Source organism: Zonotrichia albicollis, chromosome Z, assembly GCF_047830755.1.
Source record: "Zonotrichia albicollis isolate bZonAlb1 chromosome Z, bZonAlb1.hap1, whole genome shotgun sequence".
NCBI lineage: Eukaryota > Metazoa > Chordata > Aves > Passeriformes > Passerellidae > Zonotrichia > Zonotrichia albicollis.
In genome coordinates, this window is record NC_133860.1 from 18,649,022 (window position 1) to 18,666,771 (window position 17,750).

At 39.9% G+C, this 17,750-nt stretch overlaps 1 protein-coding gene across 2 annotated transcripts in view; it reads right to left on the minus strand.

The window, feature by feature from the left end:
• The window catches only part of NUP155 (nucleoporin 155), a 28,499-nt gene extending 13,280 nt beyond the window's left edge, over positions 1 to 15,219 (minus strand). The window contains exons 1-19 of one of the 2 annotated variants that reach the window (XM_074532693.1): positions 14,964 to 15,219; positions 13,796 to 13,933; positions 13,394 to 13,490; positions 12,238 to 12,308; positions 11,316 to 11,408; positions 10,385 to 10,551; positions 9,843 to 9,948; positions 7,813 to 7,886; positions 7,419 to 7,510; positions 7,194 to 7,291; positions 6,958 to 7,110; positions 6,571 to 6,671; positions 5,432 to 5,602; positions 4,272 to 4,382; positions 3,302 to 3,396; positions 2,691 to 2,779; positions 1,329 to 1,388; positions 308 to 367; positions 59 to 209 (exon numbers count right to left, since the gene is read on the minus strand). In XM_074532693.1, the coding sequence (XP_074388794.1) occupies positions 59 to 209; positions 308 to 367; positions 1,329 to 1,388; positions 2,691 to 2,779; positions 3,302 to 3,396; positions 4,272 to 4,382; positions 5,432 to 5,602; positions 6,571 to 6,671; positions 6,958 to 7,110; positions 7,194 to 7,291; positions 7,419 to 7,510; positions 7,813 to 7,886; positions 9,843 to 9,948; positions 10,385 to 10,551; positions 11,316 to 11,408; positions 12,238 to 12,308; positions 13,394 to 13,490; positions 13,796 to 13,933; positions 14,964 to 15,099 (2,063 nt within the window). In that variant the 5' untranslated portion in view covers positions 15,100 to 15,219. The remainder of the gene's footprint in view (positions 1 to 58; positions 210 to 307; positions 368 to 1,328; positions 1,389 to 2,690; positions 2,780 to 3,301; positions 3,397 to 4,271; positions 4,383 to 5,431; positions 5,603 to 6,570; positions 6,672 to 6,957; positions 7,111 to 7,193; positions 7,292 to 7,418; positions 7,511 to 7,812; positions 7,887 to 9,842; positions 9,949 to 10,384; positions 10,552 to 11,315; positions 11,409 to 12,237; positions 12,309 to 13,393; positions 13,491 to 13,795; positions 13,934 to 14,963) is intronic. The other variant, XM_074532694.1, reaches the window with a different exon arrangement.
• Between the last annotated feature and the right edge of the window lie 2,531 nt (positions 15,220 to 17,750).

Below are 17,750 nucleotides of genomic sequence, written 5' to 3' on the forward strand. Positions count from 1 at the left end.
TTGGCGAAAAACTATGAAACCAATTGAGTGACAGAATCTCTTTTTACAAAGACCTCACCCTATAATCCGGGCAAAGTATATGCAGATGCCATTGTGTCTTCCAGAAAATACTATCTCGGGACCCATCATTCCACTAATGGATGTACCAGGGTGAGACATGGAATTTCCAGCAGGAAAAATGGGAGTTGACATAGCAGGAGGTGGTATACCTAGGGTAAAAATAGGTAAATATTACTCATTTCAATGCCAATGAAAAAGCCTTAAAAACTTAAAAATTATTAAATAAAAATAGAGAAGAAGGTGTTACCTTGCCCAGGTGTCAAAATGCTAGGATTAGAATATGGACTATCAACAGTCAAAGGGGCACCTAAGAAGGGAAAAAAAATAAAGGTAAGGTTGTGGAACACAATCCAAAACTGCCCCCTCCTAAATATATGCCGTAAAGTATCTATGCAAAAGCAGCAAAGTTGTTAAATAAAATACTTTCAATGTTTTGTTTATAGTAAAGTATCAAATTGCACTCACTTCTTATCAACCAGCACTCCACAAGTCAAATAAATGGATACAATTCCTTCAAGAGCCGTTGAAGCAACATGTTCTTCCCAGCATTCATGTTGTTATTTATTGCACACTATCTGTTGTCTGCACTGATACAATATTGCCCACATATTTTTTTGCTGTTCCTCACCTTCTGAATGCCAAACACTTGTAGTACTACTTTTCATTTTTATGTGGGACAGATGTACAAACACTACAGCAACACTGCTAACTCAAAATACTAAGTCTAAGACTGTCCACAGCCTCAGGTTCAGCCATGAATACTTCATCTCTTCCTGTAAATTAAGTCTGGACAGCTAACTTAAGACCTCAAAATATCAGGAGCATGTGTGGTCATCTACAAAAATGTCCACATACCATTAGCAAACAAGGTGATGTATCACAGAAAAGGTAAAAAAAACTGGCACTCTCAAAATTTGGCTTTTATCAAAGGATACAATTTTGCCTAATTTGCTACAGTTCTCTCAACTTGGCAACACACAACAGCACAAAGGACAACACAGTGCCAATACGTTCTCAGAGCACCTTGTCATGTGTGCTAAAGCTAAGCACAGCATTGCAGAAAAGCAGCATGCAAATGCATGGCTAGACTTGCAACAGTGGGAAAAAGATGGAAATGGCACCTGGCCTTTTAATGCTAACATTATTGTTATGTTAGTTTCACATGCAAAATTATGAGGTGGTTGAATGAATTTCTGTCAGCAGTGTCTGACCCACCACATGGGACATCCACAACATCAGAATCTTAATTTCACATGACAGTTCTCTACCCTTTGAGCAAACCGAGAAAGTAGTAGAAGAATGGTGCCATCTTCCACCTGGACCTGTTACTGAAGCAAAATGGAAACATCTGCTTTGATACTAGGTTTGAAAGAGGCATTTATGACAGACCGACAAAAATAAGCAAATATTTAGAATTGGGAAAACATATTTAGTCATAAAATTAGTCTCCTTGTTGACTAGAGAACTTACTGCTATTTCCCCCACAACCTAATTTCACTCTTAGTCTGCTCCTAGCACCTGTTCTTCCCATAGCTACTGTTCCCTCCGACTCAGATTTAATTTTACATTCTTATGCCTCGCCTCAGCTCTTGCCAACACTGTTACTGTTCCACACCAAAAGGGCTGGAAAGTGATGCCACTAATTCATTAAAGTAGTCATTCCTCTTTAGAGTTTTAACAGTAGTTAAGAATTCTGAAAAACAGGGTCAGCTGTTTTTCCTAAATTTCATCCTAGTTCACAACACTTTTCTCCAACACTTAGGAATTTGGATACTTGTCAAAATATGGTAATGAAATGGAATTTCCTTGAATTCCAGGCAAACAAGTTTATTTCCCAAGTCTGTTGTGTAAAACTGAATGACATATGTCAGATGAAGGAAGAGGATTTTATACATTAATGAGTTCTAGATAAAAACAGTAACTAATTTAATTCAGTATTTCAATCACAATTTCAAATCGTCATCATCAATTTCTTCTTTAAAAACCTTTCCAATCTGAAATTGAGTAACGCATATTAAGGGACAGCAATTGTAGAAATTTAAGTGAATCTGAAAGTACAAAAAGACCTTCACTCCAAGAAGCACCAAGTTTTGAGGAGAAAAAATAAGCACTTTTCTCCTCTTTAGGTGGCACTGTAGACTGAAGCAGAAACCAAATGCTGAAGACAGAGCTTTTAAAGAGAGAAATCACTCCAAATGACTAGCTCATTTCTTGATCAAATTTCTTCTTCCTTCTCACAAGCAGTATCTGTAGAGGCATGGCAATGATAATGTAGGAAGATACTGTTATATCTATAGAGCAACCAGCTAAGCTTCATGAAGTCTGAAATACGTTATTGATAAGTTGTTCTTGCGCTGGTGAAATGACTCTGGAAGTAACAAATGTATACCCTCTTCACGTGTTTTTTAACAGAGTATATGCAATATGGACACATCCTTTGAGAAAACGAACCCCTCACTAAATCCAAAAATCACTAAAGAGAAATGGAAAAAGCTCTTGTCATTAACTAGCTAGTAAGTGAAAAACACAGTCTATTTCAGACAAAAAGAACACAAGTACTTGTGAGAAGACAAAACAACATGATCGAGGAAAAAAAACCTGTCCAAAATTATGAAATGCTTGCTACATACCTGCAGAAACAGGAGAACCCAAAATAGGTCCAACGTTGCTGGGAGGAGGTAGAGCTGATGGAAATCTCATTTGTGCTTCTCCACCATACCTAAAGTTTGCAAAACCAAAAATTCTCAACGTGAATGTCATACACAGCTCATTCAATTTTCATACCTTTGAGAAATAACAGCAATTCTGGGGTTCTTTTAAAATGGGAAATAAAAATCCCGGAACAGTTTTTAAGAGAAATTTACCAATTCCTAAGTTAGACTTATACTTTAGCATCATTCAAAGTTTGTTTCTACAGGGAAGTGGAAAGAAGGGCACAGTTGAGATGACCCATGATTGTCTTTTTATCATCCACAAGTAATTTCTATTAATCTCTATCCTATAGTGTTACACGAACAGTTTGCTATGTCTTTCCTTGCTAACTCCAGAGTCACAATCCACATTTTGTCTCAGATTTTGTGATTGAATTTAATGAATAACAACTATTCACAACCTACTGAAAACTGCTCACTGACTTTAACACCTGCACAAGAACTGGCAGCAGGTTAAAAAGCCTGTACACTTAGTGATCATAGTGATCCTGAGCATAACATTCAGAATGACAGACAGAATTAAAACTCACCTGAAGAATGCTCGAGTAGCCCAGGCAGATACTTCTCTATCACATGCAGCATTAGAACAGGCCAAAATAAGGCAAGTGGCACAGGCCTGATCCTCCTAGAGCATATACAAGGTTAGTATGGTGTCTTATATCAAGTTGGTAAGAAATGCATAGAAGTTATATTCCTCAAAAACTAAAATGGTAAATACTTACTGCATTATATTATTTAGAAGCCAGGGAAATCAGCTCTCCTGAATTACAGACAAGAAGTGAACCCTAGCAATTATTCCACTGTATTAGGTAAGATTTTGCTATACAGTTTTTGCAAACTCAGTGCTACTACTGGTAGGGAATAATGCCTGACATTTAAATATGACTAAGATTCATGCAATTTCTACAAACACAAAAACATAAATTATAATTGTGTTTGAAGAAAAAACATTTGTAAAAATCAGTGTTTGCATATTCTAATAAGCTGTTACAATAGCAATTATCTCCTTTACAAGCACAAGAGAATAGATTACAATGAACACTCACTGCAGATACTACACAATGCTTGCCATATTAAAATTGTAATCCACAATAACCATGCTTCTGCTTGTTTCTCGTTTATCTTAAGCTGCTAATAAAAAAGAATACCCAGATCAAGTACACACATTTCTACTGGCCTTCAGAACCTAAAAATTCCTTGAAGTGGTAGGAGTTCAACTCTTTTAGAAACACTTCCTCTCCTGCTCTCAGATGAACTTCTTTCGAAACTAAGAAGTGCACTACACTTCTACATAAAAGATATACGAATTTCAGGGAAAGTGAATTACACATTTGCTTTTAGATATCATAAAATGAGAACTTATTTCTCTATATGATATAGCTTTATGTAGACAAAAGAAAAATTTACCAATCACTTTAATTAAACATTGACCAGAAGGCTGCAGCAACAACGAAAAGGCGACAAGTCTTTCATTTTTCATAACACATGAAAAGCTCTTACCTGATGCAACTTGAAAAATCTCTCAATCTCCTCTCCATCTCCACCTGTATTGCTGACAAGCAGATGCCGCAGCTGATCAACAGGTCTGAGTTTATGAAACATAACACTTCCCTAAAAGTAAGGCAAAGCAAGTCAGGCTAAAGTTGTCTTTACTCTGTTTCATCACAACACAGCCATCTCGATGACATTTATCTTTGGCATTCTGAGTCTTCCTCCACGGGATAAAAATGTACCTGGTGTCCAAAGCCCAGTTCCCAAGCACTAGTGAATCAAGGAAAGGCAGGCAAGTACTGCAATGGTTACAAACTCTCCATAAACTGAGTTAATTTTGCTATTCTTAGCCTAACACAAAGTACAGAATTACATTCTGCATATGCAAGTATATGCAGAAAAGAAAGGCTTTGTGAATCTTGCAAATCCTGAAAACTGCTCCAAAGAAAAAATGCTTGAAGAATTCAAGGCACGAATTCAGACTTCACATTAATCACCTTCCCTGCATTTAAACTAACTACTGGAAATGGCCAAATTAATGCCACTAACAAAACAGTTGCTATTAAACAAATGCAGCTTGCAGGTCTAGAGTTTGCAAGACATTAATATTTTAACACTATTTTAAATAGCCTATTGGTCAAGACATTGAGTGCCAAAAATATTGCTAAATATAATCAGAAAAATAGGCAAGTTCACTTTCTTTCCTTTTTTTTCTCTTCTTTTTTTTTCTTTCTTATTGTTTCCTAAAACCCTCTCAAAAAAACCTTTTCTGGGACTTTTTCTATGACAAATAGGAAATTACTAATTCAAATGTCAATTGCCAACAATATTTACTTAAACTATTTTTCTGGGCAGACAGTGACTGTTTCAATTTCACATAACCAAGAGCATAACCAAGGCTAAAGGAACTTCCCAGATTTGTATCTGCAAGGATTTCTGGAGAGCAACAAAAATTATTAACACACTGTGTAAAAGAAGTTGATCTAAAACCTTTGAGTAAATTTAAAATAGGTACAGATAATCCCAGCAATCTTCTTCCTGATTCCTTTTCATGTTCAAAACATAATCCTGAAAACTAGTCTAAAATGAATCATGTACAGGTTTAGATGAAATGTCCAATTTCATACTTAATTCTTCTAGTAACCTATGTCAAGAAAAGTAATACTCACTTGGGCTGAAAGCAGAACAAACTTCTTAGGTGGCAGCATGTGTTGCTGAACAACAACAGGTGAATCAGTTATGGGAATAATGTCTTTATTTAGTGGTGTTACAATCTTCTGAACTTTAAATTCATCAATAGCAGAAAGAGCCCAGGAATGTCCATCAACACGGGTCGTCATCTGAAAAACAGATAGATATTATCCACAGTCTGGGAGCAGAAACGGGTTTTGCACATCCATGGTAATATTTTACTATTTACCATTCAAAATAACCAGAAAGAATTGCTGCTCAAGAACAGGCTGCAGTTTTGTTTGGGAAACCTAGCTGTTGCTGTCAGATGCCTTGAGGAAAAAGAGGTTGGCTCTTGGGATATTCATGTCTAAGTTTTTGCGGGAAGGGATCTAAAACAACTATAAAGTTCCTTTGTAAGTTATTAAACAGCAGATTAATCAAAACCTGACTTTGAAGCTTTTAACTTACATAGTCCCTTCATTCACTCCAACTCTGCTATTTCTTCAGTAACACTATTTTTGAAATGTCACTCCTCCACCTCAGCAGAAGACTTTAAATGTCTTTCAGAGATGAAATATATGTTTCCCTAAACCAACACATAAGGTAACTAACCCCCTCCAAACTTGTCATACAAACACACTTACATAACAATCAGGAAAATGAGAGTCAGAAACCATCCCACCATGAAATAATGAAGACATTAATCATGTGTGGATTTTATAGAAGATATGGCATGTACGTTTAAATAAGGAATCACAAAGTTTCTAGCATCTACATTTTAAATCTTTATCAAATTTTGATCAACACCATTATGGACTGAGGGCCACGTTTTTCTGTGCTTGTGCACAGTATGCAGCATTGCTGAAAGTATTCTCAAATACATTAATTAGAATCAAGTCTTAGAAGTTAAGGCAATTGCTTTTGACATAAGTTTGCATCAAGCTAGAAAAGTATGCTTGAACTATGAATCCCTACTAAAAGAGGCTCATTCAGCTTTGTAGAGTTTCCAAATTTCTCATGAAATTTTCTGTCACCTACTTATTTCTTGCAGACAGTATGATTCAGGCATCTGTTATTAGGAAAGAAAACATAATACCTAGATCTCATCAAAATCATAAAGAAGTCTGCTTTATACCTGGGTTTCCATCATTGGCTTTTGAAAAGGGAAAGAATCATGATTGACACACCACAGGATGTCATTATCTTCATTTTCTGAAGCTGCCATCAGCAGGACCCCTATCAAGAACAGCAATAGTAAGTCCATGTCAAAGCAGTCATCATGCATTAAATGCAAGCTCGTTAAGTCTTTCCTAAGTTAGCAAAACTCAATCTTTAAGTCATTATCATACAATCTGAACAACAACTAATATCTCCTGGATTGGTATGTCATATGGTACTTCAAAAGGTCACTTTTAACACCATTTGCCATCTAAAGGGTAAAATAGATGTTTATAGGGATCAAAGTAATAGTAACTGTCACACACAAAAAATAATCTTATTTGAGCCATGTTCCACTGCCTACCTTTGCTATAAAGAGCTCTGTGAACCTTTGCAGGCTTCTCTACGTTTGAAGAAGCTGAAAATCCAGGTGGCAAACGGACATGGACCAAGGTTAACATGGAAGGACGAGCTGTTGGATGCTTAAATTGTGATGTACTAAAATATAGTCGGACACCTGAAAAAAAGACAAGAAAGGTCACAAACTGTGCAGATACCATTTATCAGTTTGAGTGGAGTGGAATTAGCATTGCTTTTTACCTGCATGTGTGATTGCTAGTAGTTGACAGTCTATGGATTCAGAATTTTCAATCACTGCTATTTGAATAATAGGCTTAAATACAGAACGATCAATTGTTCTGAAAAATAAAACAAAAAAACCCAATACACTTTCAATCCAAAGAAACATGCAAATTCTTCAAAATTGTATAGTGAAACTATGGGTCTTAAAGGAAACCTCTTACATTTTAACTGTCATGAACATACCTGGCAATGCTCCCTGCAGCAGAAACAATAGCATTTTGTGAAAGAGAAGTAACTCTGGTCATTCCTTGACCATCTTGCCCCAAATCATAAACCTGCAATTCAATAACACAGCTTAGTGATTTATGAATTGATTAATAAATTCAGCCTCACTGAACAAGAAGTAACTCAAGCTGTATTTTTATTTTGTACTTATGCTTATATATAATTGAGGCTACTCTTTCCTCAGAAAAGTTTTTCATATCTTCAGCATGCACATTGCTACAAAATTATAAAAACAAGTAAGGGCCTGACATAGCTACAGAGAATTCTCAGGTATTGAGGTAAACTTACAGAGGTACCTGTACATTATTACACACATTAATAAAAGACCAAAGAGTCATAAGAAGTCACATACTTGCAGGACTCCTTTTTCTGAGCGGGTGTACAAGATATTTCGAGAGTTGTCGATGGCAATTTGAACTACAGGATCTGGAGGAAGAGGGAAAAAAGGGAGAACCAGCAAATCAACATTGGACTCGGGAAAGCAAGTTTAGGACAGAATGTCTATACAATAATGAATTGTATGTTCACAAAAACTGCACTTTCATACAGGACTGCTGCTGTAAGTGATTCAAAACAGCAATCAACTAACACCACTGCTAGTAAACAAACAACAAAAAAAAAATCCCAGAGAAAAAACCTGTAATTTGAAAATAATTTTTCACTAAACAGTGAAAGAAGGTAAGACTAGTCACTTACACATTTTCCACATTCATGGTAATACCACTAAGCACCTATTAATTCTGTGACACATATCACTCACTTTAGATAGAAATGTCAAAGAAATGTCAATTTTTTCAGGCTTTGCTATGTACATCTTGAACTAAACACACACTCTATCTTGATTTTACAGAATCACTAGGTTGGAAGAGACCTTCAAGATCACGGAGTCCAACCCATGCCCTAACACCTCAACTAAACCATGGCACTGAGTGCTACATCCACTCTGTTCTTAAACACATCCAGGGATGCTGACTCCACCATCTCCCCGGGCAGACCATTCCAGTACTTTATCACTCTTTCCATAAAAAACTTTTTCCTAATATCCAACCTACATCTCCCTTGGTGCAGCACAAGACTGTGTCCTCTGGTTCTGTCAGTGCTGCCTGGAGAAAGAGACCAAACCCCCACCTGACTGCAGCCACCTTTCAGGGAGTTGTAGATGGTCTCCTGTTCTCGAGGCTGAACACCCCCAGCTCCCTCAGTCGTTCCTCACAGGGTTTGTGTTCCCAGCCCCTCACCAGCCTCGCTGCCTTCTCTGGACACACTCAAGAGTCTCAATGTCCTTCCCAAAGTGAGGGCCCAGAACTGGACACAGAAGTCAAGGTGTGGCCTCACCAGTGCCAAGTACAGGCGGAGAGTGACCTCCCTGCTCCTGCTGGCCACACTGTTCCTGACACAGGCCAAGAGCCATTGGCCTTCCTGGCCACCTGGACACACTGCTGGCTCATGTCCAGGTGGCTGTTAACCAGCACCTCCAGTCCCTTTCCTCCAGGCACTGTCCAGCCACACCATCCCCAGCCTATAGCACTGCAGGGAACTATTGTGGCTACAGTGCAGGACCCAGCACTTGGACTTATTAAACTTCATCCTATTGGACTCTGCCCATCCATCCAACCATTTCAGGTATCTTTGCAGACTCCTACTATCTTTCAACAGATCAACACACGCTCACAGCTTAAGAGTCATCTGAAAATTTAATGATGAAAGGCTCAGTACTGTCATCTATGTCATCAATAAAAATACTGAACAGGACTGGCCCTAGCACAGACCCCTGAGGGACACCACTGGTGGCTGGTCACCAGCTGGATGCAGCACCATTCACCACCACTCTCCTGGCCTTGCCATCCAGACAGTTTGAACTCAGCAAAGAGTGCTCCTGTCCAAGCTGTGGTCTCCCAGCTTTTCCAGGAGTATGCTGTGGGAAACAGTGTCAAAGGCCTTGCTGAAGTCCAGGTACACAACATCCACAGCCTTTCCTGTATCTACCAGATGGGTCATAAAAGGAGACCAGGTTGGTCAAACATGACCTACCCCTCCTAAACCCATGCTGGCTGGTCCAATGCCCTGGCCATCCCGTAAGTGCTGCATGATCACACTCAATATAAACTGCTCCATCACCTTACCAGCTACTGAGGTCAGGCCAATTGGTCTATAATTACCAGGATCCTCCTTCCCACCCTTTTTGTGAACAGGCATCACATTGGCTAGCTTCCAGTCATCTAGAACCTTTGTGGAATTCTTCTATAATAATGAACCACTACAAGTACTGACAATAACCAAGTCCTCTGAGTAAGCAAAATATTCAGACTGACTTCTTGGTGGCATTATTTAAAAGGTTACATTAAATTATCGGCTAAAAAGAACTTCAATATCAATACTTACCATCCTCTGAGAACGTGAACTGTAGCAACGAAGGAATAAGAAAAGACAGCGCACTCTTTGAATGATTAATTTTTCTACAGCGCTGGCTAAACCAGCCTGCTTCAGCCTACAATGTAAAACAAATACAGTATTGAAAGAATAGCAAAACAAAAACCAAATTAGGAGCAATATTAAAAATCATTCAAAGGATGAGTATGAAAACAAGTAAAGATCTAACTGCAAACTTTTATTTAATTGAACAAGTATGTGTTATTTAATGGAAAGAAAACAGTGATCATTAAAACGAAAATTTTGCATAAAACATGTGCACAGATAATGCAATTTGAATTTTTAAAGCTGACCAAAACTGCACTGCTATTCCCCTCATAAACACTACTTCTTCAAAGAAAATGCATCTGCTCCAAGCTGTTGTGCAACCAAGAAAAGCAACACAATTACAGAAGAAAAGAGCCCGCAAACTTGATATGTTTTAGAACTATTATTGCTGAGATCCCACAACAGTGAAACAATGAAAAAAGCCTGTATGTAAAAAAAACAGTTACCTGGTATGCTACTTCATATAAGCAGCCATCTTTTCCTGCCAGGAAGATCCTGCCGTTATCAGTGGATGTGATTGCCAGGATGTAGGTGTTGTCAGTAGGGAGCGAATACAGAGGATCTGGTAGCAGCTGCATTCCTCCAGACATGCTGTCATTGAGTGATCCAGTACCTTCAGTAAACAAAAAAGAACATAAATCCTCTTTGGTTTTTAAGCTGTTCTAATAAATAATACAGGTCTGTGATAAGAAACAATTCAGAAACCAGAAAAAATTACAGAAAATTTCATAGTTACGAAAACATTCTTTAACAGCTTTTGTCCAATGTGAACTGCAGAGTAATAAATCCATTCCATGCAGGTTTCCACATAAGGAAACACAATGTATCTCATTTCTATAGGCTGTTCTCTCCTCTGAATCACACCAAGTCCAAAACACAGGTTTCTACTTGTTTTCTGTCTCACACTGATACATTACTTAAAAAAAAGTAGTATGGTTCTCTCACTTTCGCCAAACAATTTTTTCTCTCAGTATATATAGCATAAAACATGCCATCAGGTTCTCAATTTTTGTGGTTGGAATACAGATGCCAACAAAGTTAACGAATTCTATTCACAGTTTCAAGATTCATGCGCCTATCTTCTCTCCCTCTCCAACATGCTGTTTAATTAACAGGAGCACCTGTTTGAAAAGCTTTTATTACATTAAATAGGTGAGTAACAAAACTCAATGCTTCTCATGGAGTCCATGATCCAGCAAGTGCACACACCATAAAAATTATCTTCCCTGCTTGTAACATGATTTAAAGGTTTAAAAACGAGCAAGGCACTTGGCACATGGGGTTTTTAAATGTTTTTGAATGACCACTAATAAAACTGCCATGTGTAAATATACGTGGGAATTAACACACTGGGAACAGGGGAGAAGAGAGTATTACCTGATTGTATATTAGAACAATGAAGCCCTAAAATCACAATATCCACAGGAGTAGCCAGAACAAGTAAGTGTCGTACGTGAGGCTGGAAGATACCTAAATAAAAAAGGAATATTTTAGTTTGCACTCTGCTTCTCTGATCACAATGATGTAAGCAAATAAATCCATTGGAAAGCCATATCAACTCATTAGACTGAACGGTCACATGTTAAGCCTAATGATCTGTGGAATTCTAGAATTAGAAAGGAGTATCAGCCAGCAGCTCAACTTCCACTTCATGAAATAAAGGACCTTTACAACAATTCTCTTGCCAACATGTTTCTTTTAAACTCAACTCATTTGCCAATTCAACTTTGACCTTAATGTTATCTTAGCAACAGTTACTGAAACTGGGAAGGCTAGAAACCAGAATCTCATGGAAATTATCATTTGAATATGTAAATTTATAAACAGAATAAATGTTAAAGCATGATGTGGCAAAAAAATGCGAGCTTATCAGGGAAAATAATTGTTAAACTATACATTATTTGGGCTCATAATTAATTTTTAATGTTTCTAAAATCAAAACAAACCCATACAGTCTGTGTGTACATATATATATATATATACACATACAAACCACGAATTTACACATAACATAGAATCATGAAGGCTGGGAAAGACCTCCAGAACCACTGAATCCAACCTTGAGACTGTATACCACCATGTCAACTAAACCATAAGCACCAAGTGCCACATCCATGCATTAAATGCATATGCATGTTACTATCTATTCATGTATAAAAGCCAAAACCATTTCTGGCTTTTATATTACCGTACACTGCATTATTTATATAAAATACAAATGCATATATACATAAAGACTGAAAAAATACACAGAAGGTTCACTACTGTCCAATTCTAAGATCTTCATAGTATTCCTTACCTGCTTTTGGCTTCACAAGGCCCACTGCAAGAATAGTTTCACTGAGGCCATCAAAATAAGCCAGATCTCCTCTGTCAATAAATACACAAAAAATTGCATGAAATTCGTCATTTAACATCACATAATAACAGAGTAAAAAAAAAACAATGTATATTTAAAAATTGTTAATGCTTTCGCAACACTTTGAAGCCATCTACATCTTTCACTTCCAGTGAAAGCAGGTCATTTGACATCCTTGAAGCTCCTACAGTTGACTTTCAAAGCAAATCCAACCGCAGCATTTTGTATTTTCAGGTCTAGTTAATTCATACAGTCTACTCTGAATTACACAGTGAAGGATCCGCAATACTGATTAACATCAAGAGAAGGAAATCTCATGGGATTTTTTTTCCCCCATGAAAATTATCTGATGCAAAAATTCCCAACTTCTTCCCCACTATCTACCACTAACAGCATGCAGTGCTGTTTTCTTTGGGGAATGTATTTCATACGGTCTGACACAATGTAAACTTACAGAGTAGCTATTCTGAACTTTGCTTTTTTTTTTTTTTTTAGGAAATGCAACAATATGTACAAAGCAATCCTTTCTACACAAATGCTTACTATGTGGGCAAATAAAGACACAAACATACAAACTATAAATTGACCAATGCCATTTCAAAATGTACTGAGCTATTTTCAGTTTTATGCATCCATACAATAAGCAAGGATGGAGAGTTTGAATTACAATACTTCAAAATACTAATGCCCTATTACTTACCATTGTGGCAATGACTTGTCACTGCACATGCATCTCAGCACTTACTAAACCTACCCATAAAAGTTAGGCAGTTAGAGGGATTTTTGTCTTTTTCAGGACAAGCAAAGCCCTTGCATAAAAAGAGCAGTAACTTTAGGATATTAGTTATGACTGACCCAAAGGAAATACATTTTCCTTTCTCTCACCTGTGGATGGTTTGGGCAGCAATATTACTAACTCTTACAGATCATTATACGCTTACTATTCAAAAGTTTCAGTAAAGCCTAAAAGGAATTAAGATCAGTTAAACTGAACAGCACATCTCCATGCTTCCAGTAAACAATCTCCCACTGCTCCAGTTGCTTACTTCTGATATAATACCTAGAGAACAACATCAGGAATGCATTCTCTACATACCCATCCTCATAGTTCCACATAAAGATGTCACTGTCAATGGTCAGCCAAGCTCTGCTTATCTCTGGAAATACTCCCATCATACAATTGCACTGCATATCTGAAGCACTGCTGATGTAAGGATTAAATGTATTTTGGGTAGCAACAGCAAAATTCTAAAAAATCATTAAAACATAGTATTACACAAACTGCATACTTCTATTCTTTATTTAGAAACCAATTCCACCAACAACTCTATGCAAATGCACCTTGTTACCACTTAAGAGTGTTATTAAGACAACCCGAACAACATAGAAAGTTTTTGCTGGGAGTCTGACAAAAAGATTGGGGAAGAAAAATATGGAGGAAAGCTGTTTCTAATATTACTTCTTACACAAGCTATGACATTTGTTTACATAAGGATACGTCCAAACTGCTCCACTAGCTCCGGTGGAAGTGGGACTCGGCGGACTGATTTGATTTCCGGAAGATTGGGTATTGACAGTAAACCCGGTCCTTGTAAGGGATAATCCATATCTGACATGCCAGATACAGTAGGGCTACCTACAAGAAAGAACAAAACAAAAACAAAATAAAATGCCTTGATGCTGCAAAGACTTTAAACACGTAAGTATCGCTTCTCACAAGATACACGTGGACAGAGGTTTCTGTAGAAGCAAAACCACAAAGAATAAATCTAAATCAAATGAGATAAGAGCAAACAGATTCGCAAACAAACTCTTACAATAACTCACCTGGACTACAGCTTACTCCTTAGCCCCTTTTTTCTGTGATACCCTGCAGGTCTTTACTCATTGTATGGCCAGACATTCACATGAACAGGCCAGAAGCACATTCCTTCACCTAGAACGGCTACCTGTACTCACAGGACCGACTTAAAACACCTATATATATTCACTGTTTTATGTGCTGTGTATTTTATTGTATTTTATGTGCTGTGTATACGACGCTGCCAGAGCAACTACACTGTGGCCATGCCATCCCTGCACACCAGAACGCAGATGCTCTTTGTTGACATCCAGCCACCTCTGCATATATACGACTAGAATGCCTCTGCGGAGCCCACTCTGCCAGCCAGTCAGCACTATGAAGAAGGAAATGCTGCCTCCACGTGTTAAGCAGAACAAAACGAATTTTTGGTGGGAGGGAGTACATATACCGTATGCGTAACATAAAGCTGCAGACAAAAAAGAAAGTCAAGCTTAAGAGAGCTTTCCAGGCTGCGTGCAACTTAGGCATGGTGGTGGGCACATGGCTATCATAAGAGCATTCTGCACGGGATCTCCCAACAGGAAGAATGGAAAATTAGAGCCGTTTCCGTCACCTTTCCGAGGGACAGAAGGCACCTGAAACCCAGCCCTCCTGCCCTCCTCACATCCACAACTCTCCCCCGCGCACTGAAGCGGACACCGCACGGCCCCACCCCGCGACCGAGACGCCTCCTCACACCCGGCCCCAGTCCCCGAGCAGGGCCCACAGACCGCCCGCGTGTCCAGCCGGGCCGTGCCGGCCGAGGCCGCCCCGCGGCGAGGCCCGAGGCCACAGGGACCCCGGGCGGGCGCTCCCCACTCACCTGGCGCCGGCACCGCCAGCAGCTCCGACAAGTCCGGGTAGCAGCGGTCGTCCTGGATCTGCCGGTCGATGATGCGACCGGCGATCTCCAGCGCCTCCTGCGCAGCAGGCGCGGCCGGGCTCGTGGCGGCTGGCATCGCGACGGAGGCGACAGCGGCGACACCAGGACGGCGGCGACACGGCGATGGCGGGGCCGCGCTCTCGCGCCGCTCCACCGCCCGCCCAATCCCGGCAGGCCCTGCGCGCCAGGCCGCTTCCGGCGGCGGGAAACGGGGAGCGGAAGGGAAGGGAAGGGAAGGGAAGGGAAGGGAAGGGAAGGGAAGGGAAGGGAAGGGAAGGGAAGGGAAGGGAAGGGAAGGGAAGGGAAGGGAAGGGAAGGGAAGGGAAGGGAAGGGAAGGGAAGGGAAGGGAAGGGAAGGGAAGGGAAGGGAAGGGAAGGGAAGGGAAGGGAAGGTGGTCGCTGCCAGAGAGGATCAGTAGAAAAGCCGACCAAGAGTGGACCTCATCAATGTGCTTAAATGTCTAAAGAGGGGGGGAAGGGGTGCCAAGAGGAGGAACCCGGCTCTGCTCAGTGGTGTTGAGCAAGAGGAGAAGAAACTATGGGCACAAACTGATGCACAGGAAGTTCCACCTGAGCATGAGGAAGAACTTTATTTTGCCCGAGCACTGGAACAGATGGCCCAGGAAGGCTGTGGCGTCCCCCTCACTGGCGATACCCCATTTGTTTGGACACAATCCTGTGCCATGTGCTCTGGGATGGCCATGCTTCAACAGGGAGGCCGGACCAGATGACCCAAAGTGGTCTCTCCAGTCTGACCCATCACAGCTGTGATATGCTCAAACAGGCTGGTTGGGGCTGCTGCATCACCGGCCTCCTCAGGGCCACCTGAGGGGCAGGTGTAGTCTGCTCTGCGGCCCCTCGAAGGCACAGGGTGGCCCCAAGAAGAGCAGTGGGAGGCAGCTCCTGTCCTCTAAGGGGGCCCTGGGCAGTTCCCTGCCTGCTCTGCAGGCACAATAGCTCTGGTTGGGCCCTGGTGACAGCCCAGACAGAGACAGGGTCTAGCATCACACGTGTATCACGTATGTGCTGGATCAGTCAAAGGTTGGACCCGTTGATCTCAGAGATCTTATCCAACATAAATAATTCAGTGGTTATTTGCTGCCAGCTTAGTGGGGTACTGTGGAATGACAGCTCAGACATGCAGATTTGGAAGGAAAATCCAAGAGAGACAAGCAGCTCCTGGAGAGGGTTCAGCAAAGACAGTAGTAGTAGTAGCAGTAGTATACTACTACTACTATTATATTAATTATTCTCATACAAGAAAATAAAAAATGTATATAATTTAGATATGTACAATATATATGTAATAATTATATATACTAATAGAATATAAGATTCCTTATTTATAAATGTTATAAATAAATATTTTATTTATAAAATATTTATAATCTAGTTATTATTTATAAATATAGATGCTTACATAATGTATTGTTTATATTTATTAATATATTGATAAATAATAGAATGAAATAATGATAATATTATAATATTAGGGATCTGGAACATCTCAATACAAGGAAAGGCTCTGAGAACAGGGTCTGTCTCAGTGTGGAGCAGACGGAGGGGATTTTATTCATGTATATAATTATCTCAAAAGCAGGTGCCAAGAGAACAGTGGCAGATTCTTTTCAGTGGTGCCCAGTGATAGGATCAGGTGCAATGGCCATAAACTAAAACACAAGAAGTTCTAGATCAACATGAGGATGAACTTTTTTGCATTGAGGGTGGCAGACCATGGGAACAGAATGCCAGGGAGATTGTGGAGTCTCCCTGCCTGGAGACATTTGAACCCCACCTGAATACGTAACCTGCTTCAGGTGACCCTGCCTTGGCAAGAGGCTTGGACTAGATGACCTCAAGAGGTCCCTGCCAGCCCTAACAATCCTGTGATTTTGTGTGCATTCATACAAGTCAAAACCATCAGGCTCCTCCAGACTGGAGCGCCTCAATATCTGAATACAGGTTTGAGTCAAACTTTGCAATTTTTTTTGGTTGTTTGTCTAACTGGCTGGACAGTAATGATTGTGCAGTTGCATTGTGAACATTGTACACTTGGCTAGTCTTTTGTTTTGAGGAAAAGAGAAGACAATCCCAAGGTGAATGGGCTGGGTGAACAAAAACCACCAGAACTGAAGTCAGCAGGACTGAGCAGTAACTGGAGGAAAGCTGATTCCAGGAGTGAGTGATCATGTCCCATTAGCCATCTACTCAAAAGAGATGCCAGACTCATCTAGAAGAGCAGCACCTGCACTAATAACCACGAGAAACTAGATATACAACCAGCAAATAGCGGTTTGAATAGTAGTCAATAAAGTTACGTAATTTGTAACTGATCAATGTTTATACCTTTGTTAAAATGTATAAACAGTTTGAAGCACTGATTATCAGGAGGCCCCCTCCCTATTCTGCACAAGCAAGAATAAAGAAACAGAAATGCAGGAATAGAAATGCCTCACTTCAGTGTGCAAGCTGCATACTGGGTAACAAGCCCATGTTCAGGACAACATGGGGACTCCCAAGGCGTGCACAGTGCCTCTGTTCAGAGCTGAGGTGTAAAAGCAGAGTAAACAGCTTTTGCATGGCACTGGCTTCATGTGGCTGCTGTTTTTCCAGAATCTGTTGTGACATCAGTGTGACTGTATCAAGTTTTTAACTTAACAAGGCTGAGGTTTTGTAAAGTGATGTGTCTGCTCTGAACAGCATTGGCATTCGCAAAATGTCACAGGA